Genomic DNA, 18,650 nt, shown 5'->3' with positions numbered 1-18,650 from the left:
GCCGTGTGTAATGCGGAACTGACCACTGCAGGTCACGAGAGACGGACCCGCAAGTATCAAAGGAGGCGGGATGTATTGTGTTCTCAGTAGAGAAGCGTAAACAACAGAATGGGTCGTTCAGGGGCACAGTGACTTATAACGAGGATTAGTCATTGAATCAAAAGCTGTAGATATCGATTATTTATGTACCCGTCGATGGCTCTGTGAGCCACGGGCTGAGTGCTCCAGAACAGAAATGGCCGTTTAAAGAGGCTACATGACTTCCTGTATCGCATTAGACTGTTAGCAGACAATGGCATGATGCAAATATTCATTACCGAAGACCATGGCAAGCACCACGTCGGACTCCGCAAGACTATGGACTCCGTTACAGATGGGTAAAAAACCATGCGAAATGGATGTCTAGGAATTGGCGCTGAGTGTTGTTTACGGATGAAATTCGGATCTGTTTGCACCCTGATAATCGCAAATAGCGTGTTTCGAGATAACGCTGTAACATCGAATGCCTCAAACACTGTGTCCCAGATGTGCAACAAGGTGGTGATGGAGTGATGTTCTGTGCTGGCATTATATCAGACCGCAGTACAACTCTCGTGGTCGCTAACGGCAGTATTGCTGCTCTACGGTGCAGGGATGAGATTACGAAACAACAGACTATATCATTAATATTTTGGTGACATTTTATTTTCATGGACGGAAATTTACGTGCTCAGGGCTCTTTTCTCATGAACACAGTCCTTCAGCATGCTAGGATCACCAAAATGGAGTGGCCTGGCTGATCCCGGACACGAACGCAATCGAACGTATGTGGGATCGATTGAAACGAGCTGTTTTTGGACGACGGCAGCTACGACACATTATGTAGAAATGCCATTGGAGAGTGGGACAGTTTGGACTAGGGCTTACTTGACGATCTCATCGATGGTATGTCATGACAGTGTCAAGCCTGCATTCGAGCAAGGGGCCGTTCCACCACGTACTGACGTTGCTCAGGTGTGCTGTGAAAGCTCCGCCATGAGAAACAGACGATTATGCAGTTACAAAAATGTTTGTTTTTTGATTTGGTTATATGGTCACATTGCAGTGTCAGTTTTTGTTTTCCGTGACATTAATTTCGAAATAAAGGTGTGATGCAAAACTTTTGCTGCTACGTGTACCTCAGTGTGGTCTATTCCGAACTATTACGATCCTAGCAGCGCGTCTACGTCTACGTGTCTACAACGGAAAATAGCTATTCAACGATCGAAAGAAATTCATCTCATCATTGTTTGATTTGGTTACTCAAATTCTGCATTTTCTTCGTCATCTTAATTCCCATGAACAATTGTGGCAAACCCCATCACCACAATCTTCAATGTAAAAGCGTTGGCAATTCATCGTAAGCTTTCACCCACACAAAAACGAAATACACAAAATGAAAGCAAAGAAATTCTAATAAATGCAAAGAATATTTCTAGTTGGCGTAACGCTTTAATACTTAAAAGTGAATCAGTTATGAAACTTGAAAAGAAGAATGAAGAGTACTTACAATTTTATGATAGTCATAGATTATTTTTGCAAGACTTACATTCTCTTCACATGTTTTGCCGCTAAAGGATGTTGCGTAATATTTCTCACCAAGTGCCTTCGTCCTTCACCAAGAGCCGTGCTGTGCTCGAACTTACGCAACAGAGGAAAAAATACATTGTAGTCCTGACGATTCTTATGACTAAGTTTTACGTCCATAAGATTTTGTAGATTTGAACAGTTGTTCCAAGTCGCATCATAATTTGAAAAGTAGTTTTTTGATGCTGTTTAGAAAAGATTTCGTGAAGAATATAATTGATCCCGTCGCGGTTAAGTCAAATGGCAAAATTTATGACCCATTTCCTTTCGTTTGCTAACGGAGCTACATGATAAACCGTTATCGCCACTGCGTTTGTTTTAATGACTAATCTGTGAACCAGCCATACACTTTCTTTGTTTTCGGTTCAGTTCCACTAATCGATGCTTATTCACGCGTGTAAAATTACACACTTGCATAAATTACCGACAAAGAAGCGATATGATGGCTATAGCATCTTTTTTTAAATACAGTAACAGACCTCCAAATTCTAAGTCGTACTTGAGACTGCAAATATCCAGTATCTTGGCAGCGCAACGTTCCTCCATTTTTCTTGCAGAAAGTGATGCAAATTTCATACCCAAACAACAGAAGCTATTGTATATTTCGTTTTGAGTTCGGAAAATATGTCTGATGTCGAATATATTCCGTCCATAGACGCATCATAATCTAATTACGATCGGACGCAGTTAACAGGGTGTGTAACATACGAATTCAGCTTGACCAGGGTGGTGACTTTTCTGGAAAACTTGGGGAATCGTAAGTTCTCAGGACACTGAATTTGTTGGAAAAGTTGAGGAAATCTGAAAGACTCATAAAAGGCTGAGAAACCCTACGCGTTGTTTAACTGTTCGCTAAAAAAAATATATATATTTTGTTACGAATCACGTTCAGGTTCTGCTTCAGGAACAATCTGTTTTGGAGTCAGATAATTATGCGTGGTATCTCAGACTCCATGCCCACTTCACACATCACAATTTGAAGTAAAACGGAGTACGTATTTGTCATCGAAACTGTAAATTCGTCGTCACACAAAAGCAAAAATGGGTTTTAATATTCTTTTATAATATACTACAGGTCTATATCTCAACACGCATGTTTTAGAGACCAACTCTGAATAATGAGGATTGGTTTCTTTTTTTAGTAACTGCTATGCAAAGTGGTACTTTGCCGACTTCATCGCAGTGTCATGTTTCAAGCCAACAATTGCCAAAGTGAGATGAAGGCTCAATTTGAAACACTCTGATTCGTTGTTATAATGTGGATTAGTACTACGTTCCAGTGACAACAATTCGAAGTTCGTTTCTACGAGGATTTCTCAAGTGAGATTCCACAGCAGGGACTGGTGACGGACGCTGGAAATGAAGGAATTTCCAGGACAGCAGGACCTTATAAATTATAGAATTGTAGAGAAAACTGTAAATTCTAGCTGAATTTGGAATAATCACTAATGCGTGACGCTGCAACTCAACAAATTACTTTTGCAGCCAGAAAACTAAAGACGTTGAATTAGCTCTCACATACAACAGAAATTTACTCAGGGAAATTTTAAATTTCAACCTGGAACAACCTGGAAAGCTCAGAGAAATCATTTGATGGAGCAAAGTCACCAGCCTGTTTTCTTGTATGGGGCTACTGACTAAGGGTGTTAATGATATTCCAGTAGTGTATTAGATCTTGATGTCCGCTATACTAAAGAGAGTAGGGAAGATGGGGAAAGGTGGTGCAGCCAAAGGAATGTTGTTATTAATCATAAGACAGTATTCTTAAAATCATGGATAACTAATTTTTATTTGACATCATACCTATCCAAACTTTTACATTGCGCCATTTTACCAGAAAACGGCATTGTAAGGTGTTTCATTTTTTTACTTTATGTAGTTTCGTTGACTACTTAATTTAATATTAGCTTTCTAACTGATTGGAATTAAGCTTAATCTAAAAGTAGGACACATCAAAGTGAACTATAGAACTTAAGTCCTGTGTTGAAGAAATTCAATCAGAACTTAAGAAATTCGCTGTTTGCAGAAGCATAGATCACATAGATGATTATGTGGACTGTCCGATCCAATGCATTCTAAAAGGTTCCAGTAAGAGTAGGATGCACATCCGTATCAAACTTCTCTTCTGTTTGGAATTCATCACGAAGAAACTTATTTTTTCGAATAAGCATCCGTACGATCTATCTAGTTCATTGTCGTCACAAAAGTTGTTCAAGCCTATCTCTGATTCAGATTCAGATGTTGAAAATTCAAGATTTCTCTTATAATCTGAAAGTGTGTCTTAGCAAGACCTTCTCTCTTCTTCGCAATTTTTATTGCTTGCGATCTTCGCACTTTCTTTCATCGTGCGTTCCACTTCTTTTGTTTTCAACACCTCTTTGTATGGCGTAGTTGTTAAAATTATAGCATGTTGCTTTTTTCTGATTGTCTTTCTACACGTGTTACTATATTTGCAAGCGTACATTTATAATAAAAATACACATATAATACTGTGGGTTTATGTGACGCATTTGGAGTCCTAGGCAGCGTATATTATTTTACTAAATAGGTTACAAAGAATAAGTATCAGACCTGATTATCAGTTTTACCCGCGCATTTAGTAACAAATTACACGGCTGGTTTGCCGGCCGGAGTGGCCGTGCGGTTCTAAGCGCTACAGTCTGGAACCGCGTGACAGCTACGGTCGCAGGTTCGAATCCTGCCTCGGGCATGGATGTGTGTGACGTCCTGAGGTTAGTTAGCTTTAATTAGTTCTAAGTTCTAGGGGACTGATGACCACAGCAGTTAAGTCCCATAGTGCTCAGAGCCATTTGAACCATTTGAACCACAGCTGGTTTTACCTGTTAAAATTTACAGTACAACAATTACAACAGACAGTGACAAACACGTATCATTCTCTGCACTAAATCACCGGCGACTAATAGCGTCTACATCTTGTTGAGTGAGTTATATGACTGGAGTGTAGCACCCTTCATGAGGTAAGGACCCGCTTCCTTAGCCGAGGTAGCCAACGCTCGCCTGTGCGGTGGGGCTCAACTTGGAGATAAGGTAATTCCAATCCTAATGATGGGTGAAATTTTCACCCTCAGTGTTCGGCGGACAGTGATATGAGAGGTGATGGCGTAAAGTTTTGACACCAATCTTCGCACCAATGTCCTGGACGGAGTTCCAGACCTCCCGGCTATGCCTCATGAGGTAAGCGCATGAAACACTGTAGATGGTGGTCCACCTGTCGGTTGAGGACGTCAAACTCGGCTGATCCTTGACGTATTCGAGAGGTATAGGCTATATGACGGCGCCGGGTTTCACCCTTCTCTCGTCATCATCACACAACATTACACTCTACAAATACACGTACGACACAACTCTCACGTATCATAAAAAAGAGTCAACGTGCGAGGAAGAACAACATTCTTTTTGACATTAGGCTGAACCCAATCTGTGGAATCTCTCACCCAACGGTGTCATATGCCATTTATGCACTACAAACATAGAAATACTGTCTGAACAGGCCATGAAGGCCAAACGGTACCGACCGGCCGCCGTATCATCCTCAGACCTTAGGCATCACGGGATGTTGATATGATGGGGCATTTGGTCAGCACACTGCTCTCCCGGCTGTTGTCAGTTTTAGTGACTGGTGCCTCTACTTCTCAATCAAGTAGCTCCCCAATTGGCCTCACAAGGGCTGAGTGAACCCCTCTTCCAAACAGCACTCGGCAGACCCGGACGGTGACCCATCCAAGTACTAGCCAAGCCCGACAGAGCTTAACTTCGGTGATCTGACTGGAACCAGTGTTACCACTGCGGCCAGGCCGTTGGCGTCATTTATACACTGAAGGAAAAAATCGCAACGCCAAGAAGAAGTTGTGCGACATAATGAAAGATGGTAGGCGTGGTTCTACATCTGGAAGATGATGTCTATTAAAATTTCTCGCCTGTCACGAAAGGGTTGCGTTAGTAGCGCTATTATGAGAATGCACTGAGGTTTGTTTTAATTACACGTTGTAACGATCGTGAGCTTTAGTTACCTTTGAGAAACGACATAATGAGTTGATGTTAGTGAAGGATGCCTTTAGGGGGACAAGGACGCCACTATCAATGCCTCACTGACTTTGAGCGAGGCCATGTAATAGAGCTACGATAATGTGGGTGTTCCTTCTGCGATATTGCAGAAAGACTTGGCAGGAATGTAGCCGCTGTACATGATTGTTGGCAGCGGTGGTCACGAGAATGTACGTTCGCAAGAATACCAGACCCCTGAAGGCCGCGTGTCTCTAAAGAGAGGGAACCATCGTGTTCGATGTACGGCTCTGGCGCATCGAACAGCATCTCCAGCAGCAGTTTTAGTAGCAGTTGGCAGCTCAGTGACTCAAAGAACTGTTACAAATCGGTTACTTCAAGCACAGCTCCGAGCCAGACGCACTGTATCGTGCATTCCACTGTCCCCAAAACCACCACCATTTCTGACTTCACTGGTGTCAAGCGAGAGCTCGTTGGATGGCAGGGTGGATGTCTGCTGCGTGTTTTGACGGAAGCTGCTTCTACCTCGCTGCCAATGATGGGCGCGTGTTGGTTAGGAGGAGGCCAATTCAGGGCCTGCAATTAACCAATCTACGTGCTAGAAATACTGGACCTACATCTGAAGTTACGGTCTGGAGTGGGATTTCATATGACAGATGGAGCACTCTCGTGGTCATCCTACGTACCCTGACTGCAAATTTGAACGTCAGTCTGGCGATTCGAGCTGTTTGACATTAGTGAACAGCATTTCAAGAGGTGTTTTCCAATCAGTCGAGCACGTATGAGATATCAACCGACGACAGCTCCAACGTCATCCGTCCATGTGTTGACCGATCGTGTGCAACAGGCATGGAACTCCATTCCGCAAGCTGTCATCCGTCACCTGTACAACACAATGCATGCGCGTTTGCATGCTTGCATTCAACAGTTTGGCCGTTACACCGGTTATGAATGTACCAACATTTCACATTTACAATGACGAACCTATTATCTTGCAGTGTTAATCTCTTAAATATGTCACCTATGCAAATGAATTCTCGAAATTTCAGTGCTTTAAATTTATCATTGTTTGGTGCTGGGATCTTTTTCAAAAAATGGCTCTAAGCACTATGGGACTTCACATCTGAGGTCATCAGTCCCCCTAGACTTACAACTATTTAAACCTAACTAACCGAAGAACATCACACACATCCATACCAGAGGCAGGATTCGAACCTGCGACCGTAGCAGCAGCACGGATCCGGACTGAAGCGCCTAGAACCGCTCAGCCACAGCGGCCGGCGGATCTTTTTCAGTCAGTCTATTTGTATATGTGGGGGTAGGGGGGACAGAAATATGGAATCACCGCGACAAATGCGTGCTAGAACATAAATGCAGATGCTAGCCAAGCCTGTAGGTTGCACTCTTGCGTTTCACGAAGAACAGTACTTGTGCAATGTTCTCAATACTTTCCAATGTCAATCGCGGTCAGAACAGCGTTCTGTGTCATTGTGAGTGCATCATGTTGTCGTGTAGTGGGTGCCTTCGTAAGCATGACAGGCGATGTAATTGTGTTTCAAGAGACACAATATCGAAGATTTATACCGCCTACAGGCAAAACAGGAAAACACCATCTGCTAAGTCGCAACGTGGACGAAGTATGTGGTTGAATGTTCGTGACTTATGGTCATTGGAAAGGCTTGTGATGAAAAATAAGGTACAACATCTGCAAAACTAACTGCAGAATTGAATGTCACACTCGTGAACCACATCAGCACCAAAACAACGCGAACGGAGCCCCCTAAGCAGGGAATTACAGGACGAGTTGTAATTAGAAAACCACTAATCAGTAAAGCAAATGGCTGAGCGAGGTGGCGCAGTGGCTAGCACACTGGACTCGCATTCGGGAGGACGACGGTTCAATCCCGCGTCCAGCCATCCTGATTTAGGTTTTCCGTGATTTCCCTAAATCGCTCCAGGCAAATGCCGGGATGGTTCCTTTGAAAGGGCACGGCCGACTTCCTTCCTCTTCCTTCCCTAATCCGATGAGACCGATGACCTCGCTGTCTGGTCTCCTCCCCCAAAAACAACCCCAAGTAAAGCACGTAACAGTAAAACGTAATGCCGAACCCACAAAACTTGGACAAGGGAGCAATGGAAAGATGTCATTTGGTCAGATAACTTTTGGTCCACACTGTTTCCGACTTGTGGCCGAGTTTATGTCCCAAGAGTGAACATGTGGGCGTTTTTGTGATGATCTAGGGAGCCATATCGTGGTTGTGCATGGGTCCCATGGTCAGGCTGCATTACTGCTAAGGATTATCTGATCATTCTGGCTGATCAGGTCCATCCTATGGTACAATGTTTGTTCCCCAGTGGTGATGCCGTGTTCCAAGATAACAGTGCCCCGTTTCATACAGCCGGCGTCAACCAGGACCGGTTTTAAGAGCACGACCATCAATTGTCTCGTCTCTCCTGGCCATCAGTCACCAGATCTCAATATCATTGAGACTTTGTTGTCTACTTTCGGGAGAAGGGCGCGCTATCGCTGTCCATCCGCATCATCGTCACCTGAACTCGCCACTATTTTGCAAGAAGAATGGTGTAAGATGTCCTTGAAAGCCATGCAGGACCTGCGTTCACAAATTTAGAGACCACTGGATGATGTTTTGAATACCAACGGTTTCCCTACACCGTGTTAGGCTTGAGAGGGGGGGGGGGCGTTATTTTTGGTGTTTCCATATTTTTGTCCACTTTCTGTACGAGTTAATTGGTTTAGAAAATGACAATATACAAAGTTGTGACATATTTCCCGCACTATCGAATTCCCCTACCCTCCCATACCAACATTTTGCTTATATGAGATTATCACCTTATGCCTACCGTTCAGTTACACCGACCTCTAGGACCGCTTGGGAGACGGGATGCCCTTCGGGACAGTCGAAAACAGAAAGGAAATGGAGAAGGACGTGAACAGCCCAGCTGCAAGTCCCTCCGCGGCTGTAATGGCAGTCCGCCGAGTGAAATAAAGACCGGTGAGCGCCGGGACTCCCAAAACAGTCGGCGGCGGCGCGTTTCCAGCGGAGCGCGGCTCAAGCGCAGGCGGCGTGCGCAGTGTTGCAGGATGTTGCTGGCGGTGACGGCGGTGCTGGTGGCGGCTGCGGGGGCGGCGCCGGGGGCGGCGGCGTGGGGCGGCGTGTGCGGGCCCAACGTGGTCGCCATGGCGACCGTGCGCAGCGCCGCTACCCCCTGTCCTGGCGCAGACCTGCTGAAACAGGGTGAGTTCTGTAACTGCAATCTGATAGCAAGGAAAGCTGTGGTGACAGTACAGTGCAGGGTCCTGCTCAGTGCCTCAGCTAAAGGCGCTTGTAAACGAGCGAACAGTTTGTTAAACTTCACTACTTTCACAAATTATTATACTGTGTGAGGCTTTTTTTGACGTGTTTGTCAAACATAGACTGCATCTGTTTGTGAGAAATTTTGGTAGACGGTCGATTTGAGAAGATGTCGGACGTTGTTTGTGTTTGATGTTTTGCCGCACATGTTTAGCGAGAAAGCGTTTTTATAACAATTTATCTCACTTAGCAAAAGATTGTATAAACAAAAACAAAAGAGCACTTGCAGTTACTAAAATGGTAGAGGTGTTGCGTCTTTCCCAGCCATAATTTGGGCAGGGAAACGTTATTAAGCAAACCGGTATTTTAGGGTGAACATAGCCAATAAAATTGAACAAAAAATCGAACCCCTCCGGTTCTTCCACAGGCGATGTATACGTTCCCATCTTGAGTTATTTTAATAAACCTCCTAAATCTCTTAGCAAGTTTTCAGGCATGTATTTATCTCTCAATTCAAACCATCCCATGAGCCATCATCTTGTTTTCTTTTTCTTCTTTATACACAATGTTAAAGTAGTGTCAAATATTACTCGACGCGATACGCACGTTGTCACATTTGCATCAAAAATGAGGTTAAATTTGATGAACTTTATTGGCTCATGTGCGCGCTTATGTACAAACCCGTGGATGGGAAACAGCGAAGCTTACAAACAAGTCTAAATCGACATCCATTCCTGCAGGACTGCTAATCCTGAAATATATGCCAGAGAACGTCTGTGAAATTTGTAAGGTGGAACATAAGGTATTGGAAGAAGTAAAGCTTTGAGGCCGGCGTTGAGTCGTGTTTCGATACCTCATTCGGTAGAGCACGTAGCCACAAAAGGCTAAGGTCCCAGGTTCGAGTTCGCCTTTTTTTTTTTTTTTTTGAGTCATCAGTTGTCATCCCGTCCCTACTTCTTGTCAGTGTTTTCTACATATTACTTTCCTCTCCGATTCTGTTCAGAACTTCCTCATTCTTTACATTATCTGTCCACCTAATTTTCAGCATTCGTCTGTAGCCCACATCTCTAATACTTCGATACTCACCTGTTCCGTTTTCCCACAATCCACTTTTCACTACCACACAATGCTGTGCTCCTGTCTATTACACAGTTTCAATCTGCCAGGAAGTTTCATATTAGCCACACTCCACTGCAGAGTGAAAATTCATTCTGGAATGTTTGATCGTTTACAGGGGCTACAAGAAGATGTCCTGTCTATGGATCACGGGGTCCCAGGTTCGATTCACGGCCGGGTTGCGGATTTTCTCTGCCCAGGGACTGGGTGTTTGTGTTGTCCTCATCATTTCATCATCATCATCATCATTCGTGATAGTGGCTCGATTGGTTTGCTTGAAAAATTGAACAATGTAAAAATTGGAATCTGTACGGGCGCTGATGACCGCGCAGTTGAGCGCCCCACTAACCAAACAGCATCATCACCACGTGGCACGCTCCTTAATTGTCGCTCCGTAGGCAGCCTGCGACACGTTTGCGGACACAACTTGCGCCAGCGTCGCAAAAATACGTCGTTCCTCCGCAGATCCGGATCAGCCAGTCACACATTTCCGTCATTGCTGGTTGGCTGTGTACGTGACTGTAGGTGTGTGTTCTTCGTTTTTGTTGGTTTTGTTAGCAACTGTGCAATGTGGTGTATTCGAGGTGGAAAGAAATGAAGATGGTAGGGATTACACCGTAAAAAACAACAGCAATTACTGTTTAATGCATTGAGAAAAAATGCAGATAAATGAGTGAAAAACTGCATAGGGAACTCTATGGAGTTGATTTTTGATGGTTTACGACATATCAAGAACAGCAGAAATGAACTTAACGATAAACTTAACAACAAACTTGGAAATCATGAAATGGACGAAGCGCAGGAGTTGTGGTACCTTGGAACCGAAATAACACGTGACAGACGAAGCAAAGACGTAAAAAGCAGAATAGCGTAGTCGAATAGGGTATAATTGGCTGAAAGAATTCTACTAGTATCAGACATCTGCCTTAATTTTACCAAAACGTTTCTGAGAATCTACGTTTGGGGCACAGAATTGTTTGGAACTGACATATGGACCGTAGAAAAACTGGAAAACTATGTTGAAAATTAGTTGAAAAGTAAGAAACGAGGAGTTTCTCCGCGGAATCTGCAAGGAGAGGAATATGTGCAAAACACTGCAAAGAATTATGGACAGGCTGATAAGACATGCTTTAAATCGTAGACTGAAACTTCCATGATGGTTGAGGGAACTGTAGAGCGCAAATACTATAGGAGAAGACGAGACTGGACTATATGCCACAAAGGAACGAAATTTGCGGCAGCCCATATCGACCAGTCAAAAGGTTGATGACCAAAAACAAAATGGACGTTTTTTTAGGATACTGGTGGGAATACTCTAATAGCACCTTCGTTTTTCAGTTAAAGCAATTGATTCAGTTAAGCTGTGTAATTACATTGCAAACATTCCATTTTATTTATTAGTCCAATTTTTCCTCACGTCCAATCATCTGTTCAGTTGGCAGCTTATTTGAAACTTCCAGGCTAATTAAATCTGTGTACCGGACCGAACTCGAACTCGGGACCTTTGCATCTCGCAGGCAAGTGCTCTGCCAAGTGAACTACCCCAGCACGACTAATACCCGCTCTTCACAGCTTTACTACCGCCAGTACTCCGTCTTTTACCTTCCAGAATTCACAGAAGCTCTCCTGCGAAGTTTGCAAGACTAGCACTGCTGGAAGAAAGGATATTGCGTTATTGCGGGGACATGGCTTAGCTTCAGCCTGGGGGATGTTTCCAGAATGAAATTTTCACTCTGCAGCGGAATGTGTGCCGATACGCTCCCTGGCAGAGTAAAAATGTGTGCCGGACCAAGTCTCGAACTCGGGACCTTTGCCCTTCGCGGGCAACTGGTCTACAAACTGAGCTACTCAAGTACAACTCATGACCTGTCCCCACAGCTCTGCTTCCGCAAGTCTTTTAATTTTCGCAGGAGAGCTTCTGTGAAGTTTGGAAGGTAGGAGACGGGGTACTGGCGCCAGTAAAGCTGTGAAGAGGGGGGCTCACTTGGAAGAGCATTTGTCCTAGTAAGGTGAAGGTCCCGAACTCGAGTCTCGGTTCGACTAACAGTTTTAATCTGCCAGGAAGTTTCTTATCAGTGCACTCTCTGCTGCAGAGTGAAATATTTCATTCTTGAAGCTTATTTCTTTGTAGAAAAAAAGCTATTTTTGGAGCCTATCATCGCCATAAATCGTTTGCAACGAAATCATTCCGTCTGGAATCAGTTAAAAGAGATGATGCCTCCGTGAGTAGCTGTCTCACCTTTGAGGCAGGAGATGAGCAGCTGTGGCCTGTGGCCCATTTGTCACAGCTACCAGGGTAGCCCGGCACCCACTGTCAGTACTGAATAGGTCGGTAGTTCAGAATGTCTTGAGTAGGGACCAATACTCAGACTGTAAAGATGCTCATCGCAAGGATTTCATAGTTTAGAGTCAACACGGTGATATCGCTGTTCGTAGAATCCGATTACAGGAAACACTCGTTAGGCAGTCTCATTATAGATGCTTAAACAAACCATTCACGGTAGGCTTTAAGTCCCCTGTAAACGATCAAACTTGCTAGTCAAATTCGCTGTTTCCTATCCACTGGCTTCTCAAACAAGGGCGCAGACGTAGCGACAAAGTTTGTCAAATTTAACCTCACTTTTGAAGCCTCTGTCACGTTCTGCAAATCGTGTGACGAAATATTTTGACACTAGTGAGAACTGCTACTTATGTAGACAAAGCATGTCTTGCGTTGTCTTCAGTACATGCATCAAATACAAAAAGAAAACATGATGCTGCTCATGGCTGTAGCCAAAGGGATGGTACGATGGTATCAAATTACACACGACCTAGTTGCCATGTAGCGAAATTAAAGATACTTTAATTTTCACTCTTACGACGAAACAAAGAATCTGCACTATTGACAGTCAGCAAGGCCAACGATAGATCTGAACTATCTACATCGGCTATCGGCCGTCCCTATTTTAGCCAAGACAAGTTGTTAGTTTTGTTTGAGCTCAGTTGTTGTTTCGTTAGTCAGTTCAGTTCTTATTTGCAGTTGTGTTTAATGTTAAGTGCTACCGTTTATTGTTTCTGTGCTGTGTGCTTTTGTGATAATTTCTAATTATGGATAAGCTTGTAACAAGAAAGAAGAGGAAAATCGATTTTCATCCGCTAGCATTAAGATAACTACGTACTGCTGTAATAGCCTAATTACCTACCTATAGCAGTCTAATGTTGGCATTGGATTCATTATTTGGAAGTTGGTAGAGCTTCGGGGTTGCTGTATTTCAGCGTTACACAAGGCAGCGGAGCCGTAAATGTCGTTATAAATAACATTAAATTAAAATAAGGGCATAAAAATACACTTGGATACGTCTGTGTGTCCAAAACTCACTCTGATTAACAAAAATATCGCCCAAACGGTGATGGTTGCGTATCTTTAAAAAAATTCCTCAATGTTCTATCATTAGTAGCCCAAGCTCTATAGATCGTTGGTTTCTAAAAGATTTTTCCAGCGGGTTGCTTGAATTCGTCCGAATCGATTGTGCTCTTTATCTCTCCCTTCCCCTTTCATCCAAAATCTATTTATGCTCTTGTAATACTGTAATAACTGAAACTAGAAAGTCCATATGCAATTAAATCTTAAAGTATGAGTGCATTCATACACTATCAAACGACTAAATACGCACAATTAAATGAAAAAGAAGCAAAGTCAGAATTAAGTCTTTTGTTGTGATGCATTTTATTTTATTTTAAAACAATGTACAACCAGCTTTTCCAAAGTCTCCACCGACTTGAGGTAACTCTGCGTCTTGGGTCGCTGAGCTAACAGTCCATGGATTCAGGAGGCGAGGTGGTTTGAGCCATCTGCCAGCAACATTGAAAATGGTTTTCTTTAGTTTCTCATTTTCAATTTAGCATATATCAGTTTCAGTCCCTTACAATAGGCCGCAACTGAATCCTTCCGAATTCCTTTCTTTCCTGAAAGATTCCAATTCCCTTAAAGATGCAGCCCCTCTGCTTAAATCAAAAGAGCTGCATCGAAGGCGCGCCGAAATTTTCTTTGTAGACTCCCGGCACTAAAAGCCCTATGATAAGTAAATAATAATCCAAATTTTCCACATTTAGGCTCATGCATTTGTCTGTAGCGACATTCTTTAACGCAGAAAATGATCTTTCTTACACTGCAAGAAGAGAGAGAAGCATACGTAAATAAGGAAATTTGCGAAAGTCTAACGCTGAATGATTCCGTATGCTTTGCGCTTTCGCCACCAAAACTTGTTCTAGCTTTTTTGTCGAAAAGAGATCTCTTTATTCCAAAATCCCTGTCGACATCAATCACGATTTCCCCAAAATTAGCGCTCGCCCCTTCCTGATCACTTCATCGCCTCAAGTCCAGACTGAAAGAAGAAGAGTGAAAAATAACCCTGCAGGCTGAAGGGAGACTGGAGCGTGCCTGATTCTTAGTGGTTTGCCAAAATACAGCAATCCTAAGTAACGAGATTATCTCTTCACTTGATGAAAACTCCAAGATCATTGTCGAATAAATTGGTTTATCGTTCTTTATGCAAATTTTAAGAAAAATGAAAAACAGGGGTCTTTTTAAAGCCCTCTTTAACAAACCAAATCTCCACTCCCCCATGTAAAATCCTGGCTGCCTGTTTGCGGTGCCCCAGGTAGCGATCAGATAAATATATCCATGAAAATCTGCTAGAGGTAACCTGATGGCTTCAACTTACTCCTTACGGAGCGTCAAACTTTTAATGATTAGTTAGAATTACTTCGCATTCACATTGAAAAAGAAGACACAGTTATTCGAAAATGTATCCTTTTGTATGTGGTTCTCTAATGAAAGTTTATTAAAACACCACAACGTGAGAAAATATACATCGCCCAGCTAAGAACCAGAGTTTCGTCTCTTTCTTTTTCTAATTTTATTATACCCTCGCCTGCATACTGTGCGTAGTCTGGGAAAGACGCAACACATCCACCATTTTCGTAATTGTCAGTGATCTTTTGCTTTTATCCTTGATCGTTGTTACCACAATTGTAGAAACGCACTATACACTCAGATCAACTGAAACAAAGCTCTTTCTCGCTGAACGAGTGCGGGTAAACATCAACACAACAGCGTCCGACATCTTGTCTAACCGACCGTCAATCAAAAATTCTCTCAAACACGTCAGTCACAGCCCCTTTGACAAACACATCAAACAAGGCCGCTCGCTGCCAAATAATATGACACACAAGTGATGTTTGAGAAATTTTTTGATAGTTTACAGTGGCGTTAAAAAGCGTGGCAATAAACTTACCCTGCCCACCGGTTCCTCTAACGAGCGAAACGCGAGGAAAGAGATCCTGTTTTGTGTAGCATCGGAGGAATTGTACTCCATGCTATTTACAGATGTGAATCACCTAGTCATCTGTTATAAAGGCCTCTCCTCACTTCTGGCATTCATCTCGCTCGCCCTCTTAACCCCATAGTTTCTACATAAAATATCAAAATGTACTCAGATAACAACTTTTTCAAAATTTACGAGGTGCAACAATAAAGTAATGAGACTGATGTGAAAAAAATGTTGCCTACCGTTTTCGTCAAGTTCAGTGTTGTCTCCTTCAAAGTAGTTCTCTTCTGATTGCCCACACTTTTTCCAGCACATCTGCCATTGATGGTAACATTTCTGGAACTCATCTTCTGTAATACCCTCCAAGACCCTCGTCACAGCTTCTTGGACATCTTGTGTTGTTCGAAAATGGTGTCCCTTGAGCGTCGTTTTTACTCTTGGAGATAGAAAAAGGTCGCACGGAGCGATATCTCGTGAATAAGGTGGCTGTGGTAGTACTGAAATTTGTTCTGAGGTTAAAAGTTGCTGTACTGACAGAGCTGTATGGAATGGCGCATTATCGTGATGCAGAATGTGAATCTTTCTCATACCAAGATCTTCAGTTATTATTAGACGAACCGTTTCTCGACTGATGTCCAGTTCTACTGCAATCATTTTCATGGATAATCTTCGATCAGATCGTATGAGTTCACGCACCCTGGCCAAGTTGGCATCCGTCCGTGAGGTTGATGGTCGTCCACTGCGGTCTTAATCTTCAACATTCGTTCTACCTTCACTAACCATTTTATGCCAACGAAAAACTAGAGCTCTTGACATAATCTCCTCTCCAAAACCCTACTGAAGCTTACCGTAAGTTGTCGTCGCGTTTTCACACAATTTAACGCAAAAAGAAATGGCATACCGTTGCACTATATTATGTGGTTCCATTTACTTGACGAGAAACACAAACACGTGTTAACGTATTACAGCACAACTCACGACTCAGCAGTTGCATCGATGTGGTGCTTGGATTAGAAGCAGCTTATAGACCAACGTCAAAGATATTGCGCCTAGGCAAGCCTGCACAGTTGACACATCTTGCACAGAAAATCAGTCTCATTACTTTATTGTCGCACCTCGTATGTTTTTTTAGCTGTGAAACCAAGTGATCAAGACCAGTGTATTCTTTTCCGTCTATTTCTGTGCAAAATTCTTGTTTGTTTAATTAAATGCAGATAGTTGTAGCACAATATATCTCAGTTTTCCAGTCCAATATGAGTTCTTCCTGACACTATGCTAGTGCTGTCGCGCTTCCTTTTCGACCACATCCCCCCTTAATTAGTTATCCAGCTCTATAGCCGAAGTTTCTCACCCACGTCTGTGCAGTGGTGAAGGACTCGGTGTTCAGCCGTTCCGAATCCTGGTGAAGGATGGTATTTACATGGCCAATAATTTGGCGGCAAGGTGAGGAGATACGGTGGTGTAAAGTCACTGATCACCAGTCGTTGAGCCAAAGTCCTGGATTAAACTTCAAACCTCTGTGCAGTGTCTCATGAACTGAGGGCTTGTGACACAGTTGATGGTGATCCATGCGTCTAATGGGGACGTTAAACTCGGTGGCTCCCCTTGGTGCTTTTCGAGAGAAGTAGGCTATGTGGCGGTACTGGGTTCTCTGATCATCCTTACACAACACAAATAAAGCGTTACGCTACACACGCATCCATTACACTCACCTACACTCCACTATTAAACATACAGAACAACTCTCACATATCGGCAAGGAAAGGGATCAGTGTATATGGAGGAAGAATACCCTTTCCGATGAGCGGCTGAACCCACCCCGTGGGATATATCAGTCAACAATGCTAAACGATGCCTTTTTCTCAATTAATATAACAATTCCGTACTTGAGTCAAGTCTGTAAGTAGAATAAGTAAGATATTTTTGAGGCTACACGGATCTCTTTTTTTTTCCTTGCATTCTGGTTGTTAGAGGAACTGACAGCCAAGGTAAGTGTACGCCATTCGCTCGAAAACCAATCTTGAATGGCGGGTTTAAGTTCTGGGGCTAGGTTTGTCAGGTGAATGATCTGTGTTTTCTGGCTCTGTACCGTGAAATCTTGGAATGAGATCGTTTAAAATCTGAATACAGCCCCCAGCTCAGGGCAAGACTGCGCATCATTGGTGGTGCCTTGTGCAGTGTTTTAGTTTCAATTCTCAAACAGTGCATGGTTCCAGCCGGTGCCGGTTTACCCCCGTGTTGTGTCAAACGGGGCACGCGACAAAGCTGAGCCCTTTATGTCGGAGAAGTGAGGTACGGTCACACCACGAGACGTTTGCTGCGTGAGCATTGATGTGCACGGCAAGGCTCAGTCCCCGCTCACAATACGCAGTACGACACGTTGCAATAAAGATCGCGATGGTTATCCATGCGACACTTGTGTTTCAGCTGGACTGATTCGACCAGCTACAGACTGCACGAATCTGCCTCTGTTGGAATGATGAGCACCTCTGAAGAGGACTTTATTATTGTTTATCATTATTTACAGCTCCAAAAACCGATAAAGAAAAGGAAGTAATGGGTGCACTAATACCATACTGCGCATATATAATGTAATTTCGCAGTGGTTTTTTGTGGTCTCTCTCAAGATGAACACAAATTTCACGAATTCTACCAAATTAATCCAGACAGTTTTAACTTTTTACACAACTAGTATCAGCTGTTCTGACAAAGCATGACAAAAATTTTGACATACTGTTTCTGCTTTTGAGAAGCTACTCATCACAAGAAGGAATTTCTGCAACTGTTCAATTTCACAAGGTAGCATATGATTCCACTTAGCTTTACGTGTATCCAGGAGAGACGTTGCTGGATCTGTGTAGCAGTGGGCGGTGAACTCTGCACAGGTGGAGACATCTACCCAGCTTGAAAGCACAAACGTGAGTGAATGCTTCAGCTTGTATTGGCAACATTACCATGTGAGAAAGAGAAACATGAGACTGCTCCACGCTCATGTTTGATGTGTCACTGCTGACCTCATGGAGGACAACCTTCACCTATACAGGGCGTCAGAGGTGTAAGTGCAGATATTTCTACTGATGCCGGCCGAAGTGGCCGTGCGGTTAAAGGCGCTGCAGTCTGGAACCGCAATACCGCTACGGTCGCAGGTTCGAATCCTGCCTAGGGCATGGATGTTTGTGATGTCCTTAGGTTAGTTAGGTTTAACTAGTTCTAAGTTCTAGGGGACTAATGACCTCAGCAGTTGAGTCCCATAGTGCTCAGAGCCATTTGAACCATTTTTTTT

At 43.3% G+C, this 18,650-nt stretch overlaps 1 protein-coding gene and 1 pseudogene across 1 annotated transcript in view; one reads left to right on the top strand and one right to left on the bottom strand.

Annotated features, from left to right (window-relative positions):
• Positions 1 to 5,309: 5,309 nt before the first annotated feature.
• LOC126208909 (5S ribosomal RNA) lies at positions 5,310 to 5,428 on the bottom strand (annotated as a pseudogene).
• Positions 5,429 to 8,820: 3,392 nt separating this feature from the next.
• Positions 8,821 to 18,650, top strand: part of LOC126198283 (peroxidase-like) — a 187,754-nt gene continuing 177,924 nt past the window's right edge. The window contains exon 1 of the mRNA XM_049934712.1: positions 8,821 to 8,885. Coding sequence (XP_049790669.1) covers positions 8,828 to 8,885 — 58 coding nt within the window. The 5' untranslated portion in view covers positions 8,821 to 8,827. The remainder of the gene's footprint in view (positions 8,886 to 18,650) is intronic.

The sequence above is a fragment of the Schistocerca nitens genome, chromosome 1 (genome assembly GCF_023898315.1).
Source record: "Schistocerca nitens isolate TAMUIC-IGC-003100 chromosome 1, iqSchNite1.1, whole genome shotgun sequence".
Lineage (NCBI taxonomy): Eukaryota > Metazoa > Arthropoda > Insecta > Orthoptera > Acrididae > Schistocerca > Schistocerca nitens.
This window is presented reverse-complemented; position numbering and strand designations above follow the sequence as displayed.